The sequence below is a fragment of the Urocampus carinirostris genome, chromosome 7, assembly GCF_059441175.1.
Source record: "Urocampus carinirostris isolate Australia breed hairy pipefish chromosome 7, RoL_Ucar_1.0, whole genome shotgun sequence".
In the NCBI taxonomy this organism is placed as follows: domain Eukaryota; kingdom Metazoa; phylum Chordata; class Actinopteri; order Syngnathiformes; family Syngnathidae; genus Urocampus; species Urocampus carinirostris.
Genome location: NC_142355.1, coordinates 39,388,657 through 39,405,546, shown reverse-complemented (window position 1 = coordinate 39,405,546; position 16,890 = coordinate 39,388,657). Strand labels below are relative to the sequence as shown.

At 39.7% G+C, this 16,890-nt stretch overlaps 1 protein-coding gene across 2 annotated transcripts in view; it reads right to left on the bottom strand.

The window, feature by feature from the left end:
- The window catches only part of LOC148363293 (tyrosine-protein phosphatase non-receptor type 5-like), a 73,444-nt gene that overhangs the window by 7,944 nt on the left and 48,610 nt on the right, over window positions 1–16,890 (bottom strand). For both annotated transcript variants that reach the window (XM_088340916.1, XM_088340917.1), the window contains 7 exons: window positions 13,029–13,221; window positions 11,541–11,625; window positions 9,405–9,484; window positions 9,165–9,302; window positions 8,975–9,088; window positions 1,690–1,850; window positions 715–828 (listed from right to left, as the gene is read on the bottom strand). In XM_088340916.1, the coding sequence (XP_088197042.1) occupies window positions 715–828; window positions 1,690–1,850; window positions 8,975–9,088; window positions 9,165–9,302; window positions 9,405–9,484; window positions 11,541–11,625; window positions 13,029–13,221 (885 nt within the window). The remainder of the gene's footprint in view (window positions 1–714; window positions 829–1,689; window positions 1,851–8,974; window positions 9,089–9,164; window positions 9,303–9,404; window positions 9,485–11,540; window positions 11,626–13,028; window positions 13,222–16,890) is intronic.

Below are 16,890 nucleotides of genomic sequence, written 5' to 3'. Positions count from 1 at the left end.
TTTAGGATTGTATTTGAGTATACAATATGGTATACTAACATTACACGTAGGTGCATATCTGATCTGCCATCTTAGACACGCACCTTAGTAACGACGTAACAAATTATGAGTTATTCAGGTCACTTAAGCATGAATACCATGCTTACTAAACTATCACCTTACTCTGTGTCACTTTTACTGGTAAACAACTCCCAGTAGGTCCCGGAGGCACCGAATTCCCCTTTTCGCTGATTCCATATTTATTTCCCTGCACTTGCTCGATAAAAGTAACATTTATTGACCATTGCAATATTTTTTTTTTATTTCGTTCAGGGTTCCTGAATGCCACTACGTTGCACTTTGGAATAGGCCATCGATTGTTTCATGCTTGTGATCTGAGTTTTTCACTCATAATAAAATGTCTGAGCGAGGGCTTGCTCAAGACTGGTGATTCCATATTTTTTGCTAAGGGTTGTATACAGGACCGAACTGCTAAAATCATCAGTGTCGTTCCGGCAATGCATGTACCAAAGCCTACTTATCGATCACCAAATTTGATCTGCTTCATAAAAATTTGCACCTGTAGCATTTTATCTCCTAGCCATTTGTACTTATGAAAAGGGCCATACAGTATCTAGTTCCCTCCCCCTGTCCTACCGTTTCAATTAGCTTGACATTTCTTTTGTACGACACTGTCCATGACGCCTAAAATACTTAAGAAAACAATAACATTACCTATCTAGGCGTAGTTGGCAGGCGGTTCCCAGGATGTCAACCACGCCCTCCATCCTTAGCTGCTTACACAGAATAGACGTGGCAATGAAGCAGCCGGTCCGCCCGATTCCAGCACTGCCAAGGCAAAGATGCACAGTAAATGATGCCCTAAATTCTCGTACCCCATTGTAGTTATGTTGTATCCTTGTACTACACTATACAGTCTTAAATTTACAACACAGTTTCGTTCCTACACGTGATATCACGCAACAAATTGCACAAGCGGAAATGTTCAGACGAAATAGAAATCCAAACACTGTATAAAAGACAGACATTCAATATTCCACCTGCGCAGGTATACATAGCTCCAAAACAAAAAAGTGAAGAAAAATAGAGAAATCTTGAAAAGACTGATAAACTGTCATTTTTAGGGGCAAGCCGAAACCCTAACTTTAGGGACAAAACAAAAGGACTGGCTCCAAAAACAAAGGAAACTATGGAGCAGAACAGACAGCTTTAGTGGCAATGGAAACGAATTGCTTGGTGGAACTGAAACTGACGTATAATCTGTATGACAGAGTAATTAGAATCTGCTTGAAGAAAGAAAGGAGGTTAGACTTTTTGTACAAATAAAAAGGATTTTTGCTGAGTAAAATGTGGCCATATCTTTAACAAATATTGCAATTTTATGAGATTATTATTGACGTTTATTGATTTTGTTGGTATTTATTGATGTGTCGCAGCCTTAGCTGCAGTAAATGTTTTATAGCCATTAAATAGTTATTGAGGTTTGACGGATTTAAACGGAGCACTACTATAGGCCGAGGTGTGAAATGCACGGTCCGCTACTGCCTAAACATACAGTACACAGACACACAAGTATATCAGAGAGAAACAAACAGAAAAGAGAGAGTAGGGAAAAGACGTGAAAAGGAGAAAGGGGTAGGGAGACGATAGCTACATTAAAATACATAAAAGAATAAATAAAAAATCTACCTGCAGTGAACAATAATCGGACCGCTAGTGGGCGGGGCCTCCTCTCTGGCTTTTTCCACCTCCTTTACTAGTTCCAAAAGAGGAGGTGCTTTGTCTGGAGTCTTCTGGTCAGGCCATGAGGTGTACCAGTACTGCCGCAGGCTCCGCTCCTCGTCTCCGCACTGTTGTACATATATATATTTATATTCATCCATCCATCCATTATCTTCCGCTTATCCGGGGCCAGGTCGGGAGGGGCAGCAGCCTTAAAAAGGAAGCCCAGACGTCCCTATCCCCAGCCACCTCCTCCCGCTCATCCGACAGAATCCCGAGGCGTTCCCAAGCCAGCCTTGAGACGTAGTCTTTCCAACGTGTCTCGGGTCGCCCCCGGGGCCTCCTCTTCAAATACACTGTATATATATATAAATATATATATAATATATACGGTGGCTTGCAAAACTATTCGGCCCCCTTGAACTTTGAGACCTTTTGCCACATTTTCAGACTTCAAGCATCAAGATAAAAAACATATCAAGGTGTTAGATTGGTCAAGTCAAAGTCCAGACCTCAATCCAATTGAGAATATGTGGAAAGAACTGAAAACTGCAGTTCACGCTTTCCATCCAACCTCACTGTGCTCGAGCTGTTTTGCAAGGAGGAATGGGCAAAAGTATCAGTTTCTTGATGTACAAAACTGATAGACATACCCCAAGCGACTTGCAGCTGTAACCGCAGCAAAAGGTGGCGCTACAAAGTATTAACTCAATGGAGCTGAATAATTTTGCACCCCCACTTTTTCGTTTTTTATTTGTTAAAAAGTTTAAAATATCCAATAAAGTGTGTTCCACTTCATGATTGTGTCCCACTTATTGTTGATGCTTCACAAGAGATTACAGTTTTATATCTTGACGTTTAAAGTCTGAAATGTGGCAAAAGGTCAAAGTTCAAAGGGGCCAAATAGTTTCGCAAGCCACTGTATGTATATATATATATATATATCTCATCTCATCTCATCAGCCGTACCGCTTATAATAATAATAATAATGCATTTTATTTAAAAGCGCCTTTCAGGCCACCCAAGGACACTGTACAAACAATGAAAGAAAAAAAATACAATTTAAAAAGTTGTAAACGAAATAATAAATAAAAACAAGACATAAAATCATAAAAAAACATAAGAAATGGAGAAGCTATGTGTTGTAGGCAGTCCTGAACAGGTGTGTTTTTAGACGGGACTTAAAAGAAAAATCAGAAAAAGTATCTGAGCTTCGAAAAAGTTTAGGGTCGCGGGGGGGCTGGAGCCCATCCCAGCCATCTCCGGGCAGTGGGCAGGGGACACCCTGAACTGGTTGCCAGCCAATCGCAGGGCACACAGGGACAGACATCTCATTCGCTCATTCACACCTAGGGACAATTTGGACCGGCCAATTCACCTGAAATGCATGTTTTTGGAACGTGGGAGGAAACCGGAGTGCCCGGAGGAAACCCACGCAAGCACGGGGAGAACATACAAACTCCGCACAGGAAGTCTGGAGCTGGATTTGAACCCACGACAGGTTCCCATGACATGAACTGTGCCGCACAAGCTGGTTCGCGCCTCGGCCGAGTCATACCTAAGACTTATAACATTGGTAAAATGGCGGCGCCCTCTGTTGGCTGCGGCTGCATCGGCTCGCTACAACGGGTCAGGTGTATCGACATTTTGTTCTGTGTACATTGTTACAAAGAATGACAATACAAAGGAAATTATTATTATTATATATGAAAAATATACAAAGATGTAACACCCTCCACAGACATCTTAGCAAGTGCCAATAGCCAGTCTTTAGTCATTACTCATTGCGCACAGAACATGCACGCCAGAATTGACGACAGACAGAACATGCGATTATGATAGCAATTGTTAGCACAACATTGCTTTGGAATTGGAAAACCAAATCTATCGGTTTCTTCATTGACTCCACCTGTGACGGTATGATTCACAAAAGATTGAAAGCCTGATCCAGACGAGTGTTGTTTCCGTTCTCTTTGATGTAATAAAATGTTACTTTGATGCACTAAGACAACATTACTTATGGTAACAGATTATAACTTTAAATCAAATTTGAGATCTCCTTCCTTGTCTCTGTTGATTATATAGTTATATTGTTACTTGACTTGCCTAAATTCTGTGTAAATTTACAGGTTACATTAACTAGCTCAGACCATGAGTTGTAGCTCCTTTTATGTTTTTTAACACGTAGTAGAAGATGGCTCAACATTGTCAACGTTTTTTTTTTGACAAAAGATTGAATATATATCTTTTGTTGGCCTTTTTCAAAGGACAGGTTTTTTCTTCTTACGGCAAAATTATTCTATTCCTTGGACGATTGGAAATCTTGGTGATCTGAATAGCGAGCTACCCGAAGCCAAGAAACCAGCAAGGATTTGATTCATTATAGAGTTCTACATCAAGGTCCCGGTAGGAATTAGATTATTCATTTAATTTTGAATGTGGACTCATGAACCCATGGATATCGCTGATTTCTCAGCGGTATCCATGAATTTGGGATTCCCTGGATTAGAAAACTTCGGCATTGTGTTCTCTTTGCTTATTTGATGAACCCTCTTGTCATTTACTCAAATTGTCATTATATTTTGAAGTGTATTATTGTCTGACTTTAAATTCTGACACTAAACCGATTTAGGTTGATTCTAAACTCCAATTAAAGAATAAATGTAAATTTTGCGACTAATAATAGGTTATCAACTGAAATTAGATTAGACGACAGTAATAAAAATAAAACAGGGATAAGAAACCAACATTAACCAAATTTGGGATTTTTAATCTAACGCCTTAAACCAAATAAGAGTGTTCCTTCACTAAAATGTATGTTAAATACTGTCCATTATATATAAATATGAATTTCCCTGCGGGGATGAATAAAGTATCTATCTATCTATCTATTGTCATGTTTATTGTTAATCAAATTGACAGCCTTTTTAGATTTAATTTTGACTCTCGTGTTGGTTCTATTTTACCAGTCATAAACCCAAAACTAGTCTTGTTCTTCCCTCTGCCTAACAGCATATGTGCAACATATACCGCTAAAGATTAACAGAAGGTATCCTATTCAAATGTGAAATGTGAGGTTGGAGCACATTGAAGATTTTCTGATCATCCTCCAGTTCAAAAAGTACACTCACAGCACGTCTGATGGGTGAGTGCTGTGTGGTGATAATGCAGAGTGAGAAAGCAAGAACAAAAAATAAAGAGTCTGTGCTGTTTGGATTTTGTGTCACCGCTGGCTATTTTGTCGCCTGAGCCTAACATGTGAGAAGGTTTGAAAACTCAGATAGTGTAATCACAGAGACAGACCTCTGTAAATTGGCATAATGCTAGCTGGTGCGGTAGTTATGAATTATTACATAACACAAGAACAAACCTTTCACGATAATAGTTTTTTTTTTAAATTGACTATGGGGCTTTGTATAGTATCTGTCTCACACACACGCCACTGCCTGCCAATGCCAAGATCTAGCTCATCTCTGAAAAGTGGGACGACGCTTTACAATGAAAAACAACAAGGGCCAGATGATGAAGGTGCTGTATCTGAGTCAGATAAGGAGGCATCTTTTGCTAATGGTATCCCCGGAAACAAGTACTTTTTGTTTCATGTGGGGAGTAAACCCCTACACCAAAAACAGCCTGGAGAGATATGGGCACCACAAGGACGTACTTGCCCAAGACACACAACAGGAAGTGAACCGCATTAACGTTGGGTAGCTAGTGATCAGACCTGATCATTTTTACGTTTTCCCGTATTTTCAACAATTTATTTGTCATTTCAATTTATGTTCACAATACAATTTTTTTGTGAGGCGATTTTTTGTTCCACCGATTTTGTCTTGCCCATTTCGGCTATAATTACAATTGCCTCGGTCACTGGTAGCAGAGAATGTCACCGTAGATTGCTAAAACTGTTTCTGTATTCTACTTAGTCTATCTCGCTGTGAGTAAATAGGTGCCACGTTCTGTTTGTTAGGTTTATTATCGCTTAATAAGGGAAATTGCACTTATTGATAAAGAGACAAATTGGCTGTCGGATGACAGGCATGAGTGATAAACTTTCTGTTTTGATTGTGTCTTTTTTAGCTCAAGTACAAGAAACATTTAAAGGGATTAAGATGTTCACTGGTTAAATAGTAGACAAGTACGTATGCAACAAGTCCAGGTGCTCCAAGTTAGATATTAAAGGAACAGTCTGTGTTTTAGTGCCTCCTAACGGTTAAAAAAAAATCATCCAAAAAAAAAAAAAAAGATTTAAATACAAAAGTCAATTCCATTGAAGTTGGGAAAAAGTTTAAAATGTCAGTAAAATTAGAATAGAATGACTTGCAAACCTTTTCTAACCCATATTTAAATGAATACACCACAAAGACAAGATTATCCATGTTCAAACTCATAAACTTTATTTCCATAAGCAAATAATGATAAACTTAGAATTTTATAATTGCAACAAGTGCCAAAGTAGTTGGGAAAGGGGCTTCTTCACCATTGTGTTACATCACCTTTCCTTTTAATAACACTCAATAAACGTTTAGGAAGTGAGGAGACTAGTTGTTGAATCGTTGATAGTGGAATCCTTTCCCATTCTTGCTTTATGTACAGCTTCAGCTGTTCAACAGTCCGGGGTCTCCTTTGTCTTATTCTGCGCTTTATAATGCGCCACACATTTTCAATGGGAGACAGGTCAGGACTGCAGGCAGGCCAGTCAAGCACCCGCACCCTCTTACTACGAAGCCACGCTGTCGTGAGACGTGCAGTGTGTGGCTTGGCATTATCCTGCTGGAAGAAGCAAGGGCGCCCATGGTAAAGATTCTGTTTGGATGGCAACATACTTTGTTCCAAAACCTGAATGTACTTTTCTGCATTAATGGTGCCTTCACAGATGTGCAGGTTACCCATTCCTTGGCCACTCATGCACCCCCATACCATCACAGATGCTGGCTTTTGCACTTTGCGTGCATAACAGTCTGGGTGGTTCTGTTCTTCTTTGGACCGGAGGACACGACGTCCACAATTTCCAAACACAATTTGGAAAACTGACTCATCAGACCACAGAACACTTTTCCACTTTGTATCAGTCCATTTTAGATGGGCTCGGGCCCAGAGAACCCTGCGGCGTTTCTGGATGTTGTTGATGAATGGCTTACGCTTTGCAACATAAAGTTTTAACCCACACTTACGGATATAGCGTCGAACTGTATTGACTGACAGTGGTTTTCCAAAGTGTTCCTGAGCCCATGTGGTGATGTCCTTTACACATTGATGTCGGTTCTTAATGCAGTACCGCTTGAGGGCTCGGAGGTCACGGGCATTCAATAATGGTTTACGGCCATGCCGTTTACGCACAGTGATTTCTCCAGATTCCCTGAACCTTTTCACAATATTATGGACTGTAGATGATGATATCCCTAAATTCCTTGCAATTGTACTTTGAGGAATGTTGTTTTTAAACTGTTCAACAATTTGCTCACGCAGTTGTTCACAAAGAGGTGAACCTCGCCCCATCCTTGCATGTGAATGACTTAGCTTGTTCGGGTCTCCCTTTTTTATACCCAGTAACAACTCTCACCTGTTGCTAATTCATCTGTTCACCTGCAAATAGTTGGTTGATTTCCATTCATCCACTTTCTGAGTAGTTATTGACACCTGTCCCAACTATTTTGGCACGTGTTGCTGTCATCAAATTACAGAGTTGATGATTTTCTCCCAAAACAATAAAGTTTATGAGTGAAGACAATAAATATGTTGTCTTTGCTGTGCATTCATTTAAATATGGGTTGAAAAGAATTTGCAATTTACTTGGATCAATTTTTATTTGCAATTAACGCACTTTCCCAACTTCATTGGAATTGAGTTTTGTAATAAGCAAAAATACATGAAATCTGATATAAACGTGCATTAAAAAAATATATTTATAGGTCGGAAAATTTGCATTTATTTTACATATACTGAGCCTCTCCTAGAAGGGGCAGACATAATTGTCCGTCATCTTTCAGCTATGGGTACACGAAAACTAAAAATGTCTCTAAAGGCTAGGATAAGAGAAGAAGACAAATTGTGTGGTTTGGTCACTTTGAGTCTCCCTAATTTATCTTCTTCCTTGTGCTTTTTCGCACTTGTTTTTGAATGCACTACATAATACAGCGGCATTTAGTGGTCCAATGGAACACACTGTCCAATGAACTAACAGTCCATGGATCAAAATCACGATATTAACATTGTACCTGATGTATAGAACTACAAAGACTACTCTAAAAGAATAATTCAATTATTCTAAAATATATTGTTGTTATTATTTTATATTAAGACATTTTTTACAGTATAAAACATAATAAAAAAAATAATTAAACATGATCCAAAAAAATTGAGATACATATTTTTACATGACAGTGATGGTATAATCATGTAATGATATAATATGATATAGTATGATATAGGATTATATAATATACTGTAATGTAATTTAGCCAGTTCTATTTAGATCTAACACCTACTGAACATAATTTTAAGGTTTTACTTTTTGCTTATTTGGATGATTTGGAAAACGATTAAAGGTACAATGTGTATTATTTAATCCTTAGATGTCTCTATATTGTGTAGTGCCATCAAAAACGAATGCTACAAAGCAAAAAGAACACAAACTGCGGAGAGTCAAAGTGACCAAATTGCATTTTATTTTCATTTTTTGACACATCATTTACAAGGTTTTTGGCGGTCCCTGTCACAGCAAGTGGGCAAACCTTCCTGACAGAACCCTCTAGGTTCGTGTCAAGGCACCCACAATAAATACCAACAAAATCAATAAACATCTGCTTTCTTGGAGTCTGTTTGAAAGGCGTCTCTAACGCCTTCAGGCGGCAAAAAACTACAGCTCTTGACAACTAACCACTCCAGGCAGCTGATTCCAATCTTCTTTAGGACCAGCAAATGCAAATTTCTCAGCCTACGAGTATTTTAAAAAAATGCATGTTTATATATGTAATTTTGCTTATTTTTAAAATGTACCTAACCCTAATTCTAAAATGAATATATAGTTTTTGCTTACCACTAGGAGACGGTAAATAATACACAATGTTACCAATAGTCCCCCAATATGCAAAATAATAATCAGCCTTTTGGAAAATACTACTTCTAAAAAATTTCCATTATAAATGAGTATTACTTTCTGCCATACATGAGCAGAAAAATCACACTGATTTAATATCTGAAACTTTGACTGTAACCAAGCAGCATCGATTCTCCCTTCACTCGCTTTACCTTCAAAGTGAACACCCTCAGACTGTAGTCGTCCTCCTGTGTTACCGTAACAACGCTGATTTCAATCCCTTCATGGGTCACAGCGTCCTCCTCGGGCCAGTACTCAGCACATTTCTGGAAAACGCACAAGATGAACAACATGACAAGCGCGGCGACAAAAGATAGAAAAAGATTCACACGAGCAACAAACCTCGTTTTTCTCCTCTAGGTTTGTGATCATTACAATGATGGGAGTCCTTTCCTGCCACACCATTCTCCAGAAGTCTCCCACTGTGTTAACCGTTGGCCCCTGCGTGGCGATGTACGCACGCTCTTCACCTCCATAACCCTGAAAAAAAAGGAATACTTGTGGAAACCCTGAAAATTAAGGGAAAAATAATCCACATAGAAAAATGATTCAAAGTTTTGCTCACCAAAACATATGACTCACTTTGAGATAATTGCCATTGATGTAAGTGCTGAGGAAATCGTCGTCATCTTGGGACTTCAAGATTACTCGGCTGTGTGTGTCTGAAGGTTTGCAATTGACATGAAATAAAGAAGATACGTTAAATTGTCTGAACTGTACAAAGACATCTCATCTCATCTCATCTCATTAGCCGTACCGCTTATCCTCATTAGGGTCGCGGGGGGGCTGGAGCCCATCCCAGCCATCTTCGGGCAGTAGGCAGGGGACACCCTGAACTGGTTGCCAGCCAATCGCAGGGCACAAAGGGACAGACAACTCATTCGCTCATTCACACCTAAGACAATTTGGACCGGCCAATTCACCTGAAATGCATGTTTTTGGAATGTGGGAGGAAACCGGAGTGCCCGGAGGAAACCCACGCAAGCACGGGGAGAACATACATCTGCCTTTGAAAATTGTTATTCTCTTTTAAATCAAAGTTCACTATTTTGACGTTTATGAATCACCCTTAAAGAGCAGATATGCTTTTTGTGACATACAGGGTCCCTACAGGTGCTAGAAGTCCTTGAATTTAAATGTTGTGTTTTAAGGATTGAAAGTGCTTGTAAATATTTAACATTGTTGACATGTTTCTCAACAACTCTGCTTTAATGCTAAGCGACTGTCATGTTGCAACCTAAAAGAGGAATACATGATTGGTTGGGGTGTGCCTTTAACTTAGAACTGTCTGAGCTTTCCACTTAATAAATCCAACGGCAGACAACAGCTCTGCCCGTTTTTAGATCACAGACAATGCATGGCATGCTAGTGGCTTCACAGTCTCAAACAACTCAACAGTCACGGGATCGATGGAAACGCAAACAAAAGTTATTTGTTCTACAGTACGTCTTTTAATAAGTCAGTTAGTTGTCAGTGAGAGAAGTTTGTAAGTTACTGCGGCAGCTTTACTTGCACCTTCTTTGAGTATATCACTGAGCCCTCCTTAGCATACCCCGTTAGCATACGATAAAAACAAATACAAGTGAGGGTGGCATTTTATAATTAAAGTACATCTTGTAAATTATGGGATAGATGGGACGTGCAGTATGTGATCCGGTGTATCAGGTTTGTGAGGCTCGTGATCAATGTTCCCTCTAGTTTTCCACGGGTCTGAGCGTTCACACAAAGTCAGTGAGCAACGCTTGAAACAACAGTGAGCCACCATAATCCCAAGTGTGGCAAGGTAATTAATTATCAAACATGTCCAAAACTTGCCATCAAGTTACATTTAGCTGTTTCCGGCAATGCAAAATTATTTTTCTCTTTTGAATGAATTGACTCATGTACTATTGCAAAGCTTGTACGGCCTACATACGTCGTTTGTTCTTACAATTCTTTCACAAGATATCCATTTTTTTAAATTTCCTGATATATTTTGTCGCATAATATTAACATTTTTGGGGGCTTATTTAGTCGGTTGTAAGATACAGAATTGTACTTAATCCCATTTTTTAATGGAAGTACAATGTTCTTTTTGTTTTCCATTTACTTTTTTCCTACATTTCTTTCTTTTCTTTTTTTTTCTGCCTTTTTTCTAAATGTTTCCTTCTTTTTTTCTCTTCCTTTTGTTTCCTTTTTTCTCAGCTTTTCACTACTTTTTCATTTTGGTATTTTTTCTTTTTTGTTCTATTCCCCCCTTCCTTTAAGTCATTTTGTGCATAATTTTACTTAATATTTGGTCATGTTGGGATTAAAGAAGCAAAAACAACCTGAAGAGCCGTTGAGGACCCTTTCTAGTGAGCCGAGCCGAAGAAGCCGGTTCTCGACATACTCTACTAACTTTACTCAACTTCGTTCGACTTAAAAATACCGCATTTAGGACACAACGTCAGGGGAACCCGTGTATTTTTACCTTCATGCACTGTAACTTTGACTTAAGTCACTTCTTAATGAGTCATTTTGAGCCCTCATTTTTGTACGCTGGCTAGATTTCCTTGTGCGCCGAGAATGTGCGAGCAGTGCGCAATTGCGCACGCGCGCAGTTTAGAGGGAACACTGCTCGTGATGTAGTTTCCATATGTTCCTCCCCGGAGACTCTGAACAGGTGGACTAGTGTCCTTTGCTGCACAACTCAGTGATTATGCCAGCTAGGCACCACCGCTTACCCTGCATACTCACTGGGTAAGATGGTCTTGTAGCGGTTTTTCCTCACAAGCCCGGGGTAATTGTATTCCTTAGGGTCCACAAAATTCATGGGAGTTTCCTGTAAATGGGCAAACAACAAACCGCTTAGAGCTGGGGTGTCCGATCTTTTAAAAAAGCGGGTCAGCTTTGGTAAACTGAAAATGTGTTAGACCTGATCAAATTTTCTCGACCGTTTTTATCACACGGTCTTCAATAAATTCAACCTCCGTGTAAGGTTTGCAGTGCTTGGCAATCAGTGTTGTGACCATGTAGCTCGCCTTTTTAGGATTTTCATTTGACGCACAGTGTTCGTTATTTTGGTTTCTCCCCATCACGCAACGGCACTAATCTGTGTCAATCTTCGGCTCGTTTTTTTCCTTTTGATCCACGTCGCCAGTGTGGTAATCGGAGTGGTTTCCTTGGATAGCAACAACACATTCGTTTTCACTGTATTCACGCCAGGTGGAAACTTTGTAATGTAAAAATAACAAGTGCGTCGCTCTAACAGGCAGGATACAAAAACCCTCGGAATAAAGTTCCAGGTTTAACCAACTAGTGTACAGCTCAGGGGTTGCAAACTCGCGGCCTGGGAGCCAATTGCGCCCCCTATATGATAGTTTGACACCCCGACTTCGTATTAATATTAAAGGGACAGTGCATGTTTTTCCCCACTAGATGTCGCTGTATTCTGTCGTCCTTCATTACGCATTGGTGGGGCCAGGCTTCTCTTTCGCTGACTTTATATAAAAAAAAAAAATGTTATCCACCCGTCATTGTTTTTCTTTGTCTTTCTGCCTCACTCTCTCTTATAGTGTCACACTAGATTCTTAAGGACGTACTGCTGCCCAATTTGAAACCTGTCAATGACAAACAACCTTAAAATTTTCCCGTCAACTCTTAAAAAAATGTCAGTGATACTAAATTGTCGGTTAGTGTAACCTCAAAATAATGAAAGATAAAAATGTTTATAAAATGATCTTTAATTTAGATTTTGTAAAAAAGACAGGTTTTAATGAGTTACTATAAATCACCTGTCCTTTCTCAAGTCCTCACAAATAAAATGTGAAATTTAGAGTCTGCTTTAGGCTTGGTCTTGTAAATCAAGTTACTTAGTCGGGCTGGCTCAGGCTTTAATAGCTGCGGGCCTGGGTCAGGTCAGGCTGGATTTTTTAGGCCGGATCTTACCCGTTGGTGTAATCCAGCCCATAAAATAAACAAGAGGTAATAATAAAGTTTTAAGAATCAAATACTTTTTTTCAATTTTTAACATATTCCCAATTGTTTACCAAACAGTGGAGTCATCTGTGAGTTTGTATGCAAATCAAGACCGCATCTGACCTTCTTTTGCCCACAAACAAGCGCAGGCAAAGCTTAGGGCTATACAGAGCTCCGTTGGGTTTACACTACGAGCAGGTCAGTCCTTGTTTCTTTGTGTATCACTGATGAGCATGCTGGTGGGTGGGCTGCTCTTGTTGCACTCACATAGAACTCAGCCTGAAGGCCCTGGTCATCCATGGCCCGTTTGTGAAGCATGGCAGGGGTGAGGATGTGCGTTCCCTGGCGGAGGTACTCCTGGGCTGACTGGTCCCGCGGAGAAAGCTGGTTCCCGTAGCCGTAAGGCTCTGTGCAGCCTGGTGTACACATGTCCAAGGTCAGGGAAACATTGGAGCCTCTCCTGTAAGGGAAATGTTACTTTAAATCAGCCACATATGCTACTGGTGGGGGGATCGATCCAAATCTCAATTATATCAATACTAAGCAATCACTTGGATCGCATCAATACTATCGTCCTTGGATCGATACTTCACCCCTCCACCAATTTATTTAAAGCACCGCTTCTATATGTAGATGGTGCAGTCTCTCTCTTTCTCAACATGCTTCCTCTCTAAGTTTATCCCTGTTTGGGGTCTGACAGGGACACTTTTAGTACCTCTCCTCTCCATACCTGTCCTTCTGCTGCATTTTGCCTAGCAGGCAGAAGAGAGGACCAAGTTTTCGCTCACACTCTTATCAGAAGCTAAACATGACAAAGGCAAACAGGAAGCGCAGCACGGTGTAGACTTTTTTTACACAACAGATTAAAAAAAATGGCAATTAACATTTGAGTGGTAAAGTGGTCTGCTACTTTGGTAAATTTGCATGAACACATGAAAAAAAGTTCACCCTACAGAGAGCAACGAGATGCAACCGAAAATGTAAACATATTACTGTTCCTCTACAAAACCTGTAAATGTATCACTATGGCAACAGAGCCAACAGGGCTAGTTGGTTACAGTGCTGGTTGTTTTGGTTTGATTCTCTTGATTTTCATTCTGGAACAGTAAGAATGGTATGTGTTGTACTGTTAAAGGTTTTTAGATTACATTGTTTCCATTATTTGCATTTTCTGACATTATTTAAAAAAAGCTTGTGCAATGGAAGGTATAGTTGACATGTAGACATTGTTATATTTGTATTTTTGGTACTTTGCTGCTTTTTGATTTGATTGTCTTGCTTTTGTTCTGAAACCGTTATTTTGAAGTTTGAATTTTAGTTATTTGATAAAAAAGAAAAACATTATAGCAGCTAAAATCTATGTGCTGTGTTTATCGTACAACGTAATACAAACTCAAGTTGGGACTTTCCATCATGCATTTACTTGGATTGGATTCTAAAATTCCCAGTATCGCCCACCCTAACATGCACAAATGCCACTATATTTATCTGAAAACTGCAAGAGCAATGAAGGTTTAACTTCCATCCATCCATTATCTGCACCGCTTATCCTCAGTAGGGTCTCGGGGGTGCTGGAGCACATCCCAGCTATCTTCGGGCAGTAGGCAGGGGACACCCTGAACTGGTTGCTAGCCAATCACAGGGCACACAGAGACAGACAACTCACTCGCTCATCCACACCTAGGGAGAATTTAGACCGGCCAATTCACCTGACATGCAGTTTTTGGAATGTGGGAGGAAAGCGGAGTGCCCGGAGGAAACCCACCCAAGCACAGGAAGAACATGCAAACTCCAAACAGGAAGGTTCGATCTCATGACCTCAGAACTGTGCTGCACACGCGCTAACCACTGCGCCGACCTGCTGCCCAAATTTAACTTTAGTAACCTAATTAATCAGACGAAACATGTAAAATCTTGGCTTTAAAGGAGACATATCTGTGGACATAGCTGAGTACATTTAAAAATGCAAATTACTCAGTAAAAACACTGTCAATGTGATGTTTTGCTCCAATAAGCTGTCTGTGAGAATTCCAGGACATTTTTGCACTCTAACCAGCGTTTGTTCCCATCTGGTGAAAATGATTAGAACAGTTTCCAACAGAGTAAAGTGTTGGGACCTGTCACTGGCATTTGTTTTCCGGCCTGAGTTCAAAATAGTAATAGTACAGTTTATCTAAAGAATGAAGTAAGGAAATACTTCAACATAAACATGAATTAAAGAAAAAGTACTCATGCCACATGCGGCCTGTCTGGCTTTTTAATCCGGCCCGCCAAATGAAAATGGTCAAAATATGACATGTCTAAAATATTAAATATTTTTCTTGGTGCCAACTTTGTCCTGTTGAGTCTACAACAAAAATACTACAACAGAACTACTACAAAAATACAATAAAAATACTGAAAACTATACATAAAATTTAGTGCTTAAAAACAGGGACCTAATATATTATTTTATTGTTATCCCGAAAAGAAAAAATAGAAAAACTACAAGAATACTACTACAGTAATACTAGAATACAAAGTACGACTACAGACATACTAAAACAAAGGTACTACAAATATACAATTACAGTAATATTGCAAAAATACAAAAAGAAATACGACAAAAACACTATTTTGGAAACATGACCAAAATACTTCAAAATACTTGGAGGCTCTTTGTGTGCATTTTTTAGCAGTTACCTTGCTAGGGTGTTCCTGTGATGACATCACAGTTCAGGATGATTAAGACAAAATACGCTCAAAGAAGAATAGGAATATTCCGATGAAATATGTAGGGTGTTCCAAAAGTCTTGGGCACATTTTGACATTGATATCTCATGCCTTAAGCTCATCCACCTATCTTGTAATAGGAGGCACATAGACCAATCCTTTCACAAATCTCAACAAAAAAGAAATTACATGGAGATCCGTAAGATCTGGAGATCTGGGTGGCCAGGTAATGAGATCATGATCATTTTGCCCAGACCGTCCAATCCATCCGTCTAGCTGAGTTCAGAAACTGTCTAACCCTGAGGCTCCAGTGTGATGGTGCCCCGTTCTGAAAATGAAGTCACCAGACTCTTTCTCACTCAATGTATCCATTAACCAGTTTTCCAGTATCTCGAGGTACGTCTTACCATTGACTGTTGCTTTTTGAAAAGAGAATCATTTGTAGAAAGCTTTTTTTAACATAGCACAAAACATGAGAGCACACATTACAACAACTATTGCTACCTTCAGAATGTGGTTGGCAACAGTGCTCATTTTGAACATTTTTACATTTCAAAGATGGCGGCGCCCCTGTTCGGCTGCGGCTACATCGGCTCGCTACAGTTTTTTACACTTGGGTCATAAAACCCAGTCTTCGACTCAGTTTTGACGGCGCACAAAGTCAACTCAAACTGCAGATTAAAATACGATCGCAGTTTTTTTGTTGGATATGCGATCATCCAGAAATCAAGCGCTCGGTGCTACGACCACTCGGGAGTGTTTATTTAGCCACGGACTGCTACGTCAACAAGACCCAGCGGCCTACAAAGCAGCGAAGCAGAGTGGCAAGAGAGCGGCGTGACCGGAGGAGGGAAGCGAGGTTGTCGGGCCGGGCTAACTGCTAGGCTAAAGGCTAAATCCTTCAAAACGCCTCTCCCATCCATTTTCCTCTCCAACGTTCGCTCTCTGGACAATAAACTGGACCATTTACAACTGGAACTAACATCGAACTGCTGCGCTAAAATTCTGACGAAGACATGGTTAAACTTATCTATCCCGGCTGACGCTCAAGGAAACTGTGCAGGTCAGATGTATCGACATTTCGTTCTGTATACACGTGTTCACGAATGACAATAAAGTATATCTGAATCTGAATCTGAATTTCATGTAAAAATTGAGATTATGAGATTTCTGAATTTACTAGATGTGTTTTTATATCCTGAGTAATTTCCAAGATACTCAGTGTCAAAATGTGCCCAAGACCTTTGGAACACCCTGTATAAAGATTTTATGCAAAAACTATATGTTCTCACATTTTGCATGTTTACAATTTTTGGAATACTTATATAAGTACTTCATAAGGTGTGCTTGAAAACTGCTCTCAAACTAGCAATAAAACAAAAACAATGCATAAGCTACAGATATTTAAAAAAAACAA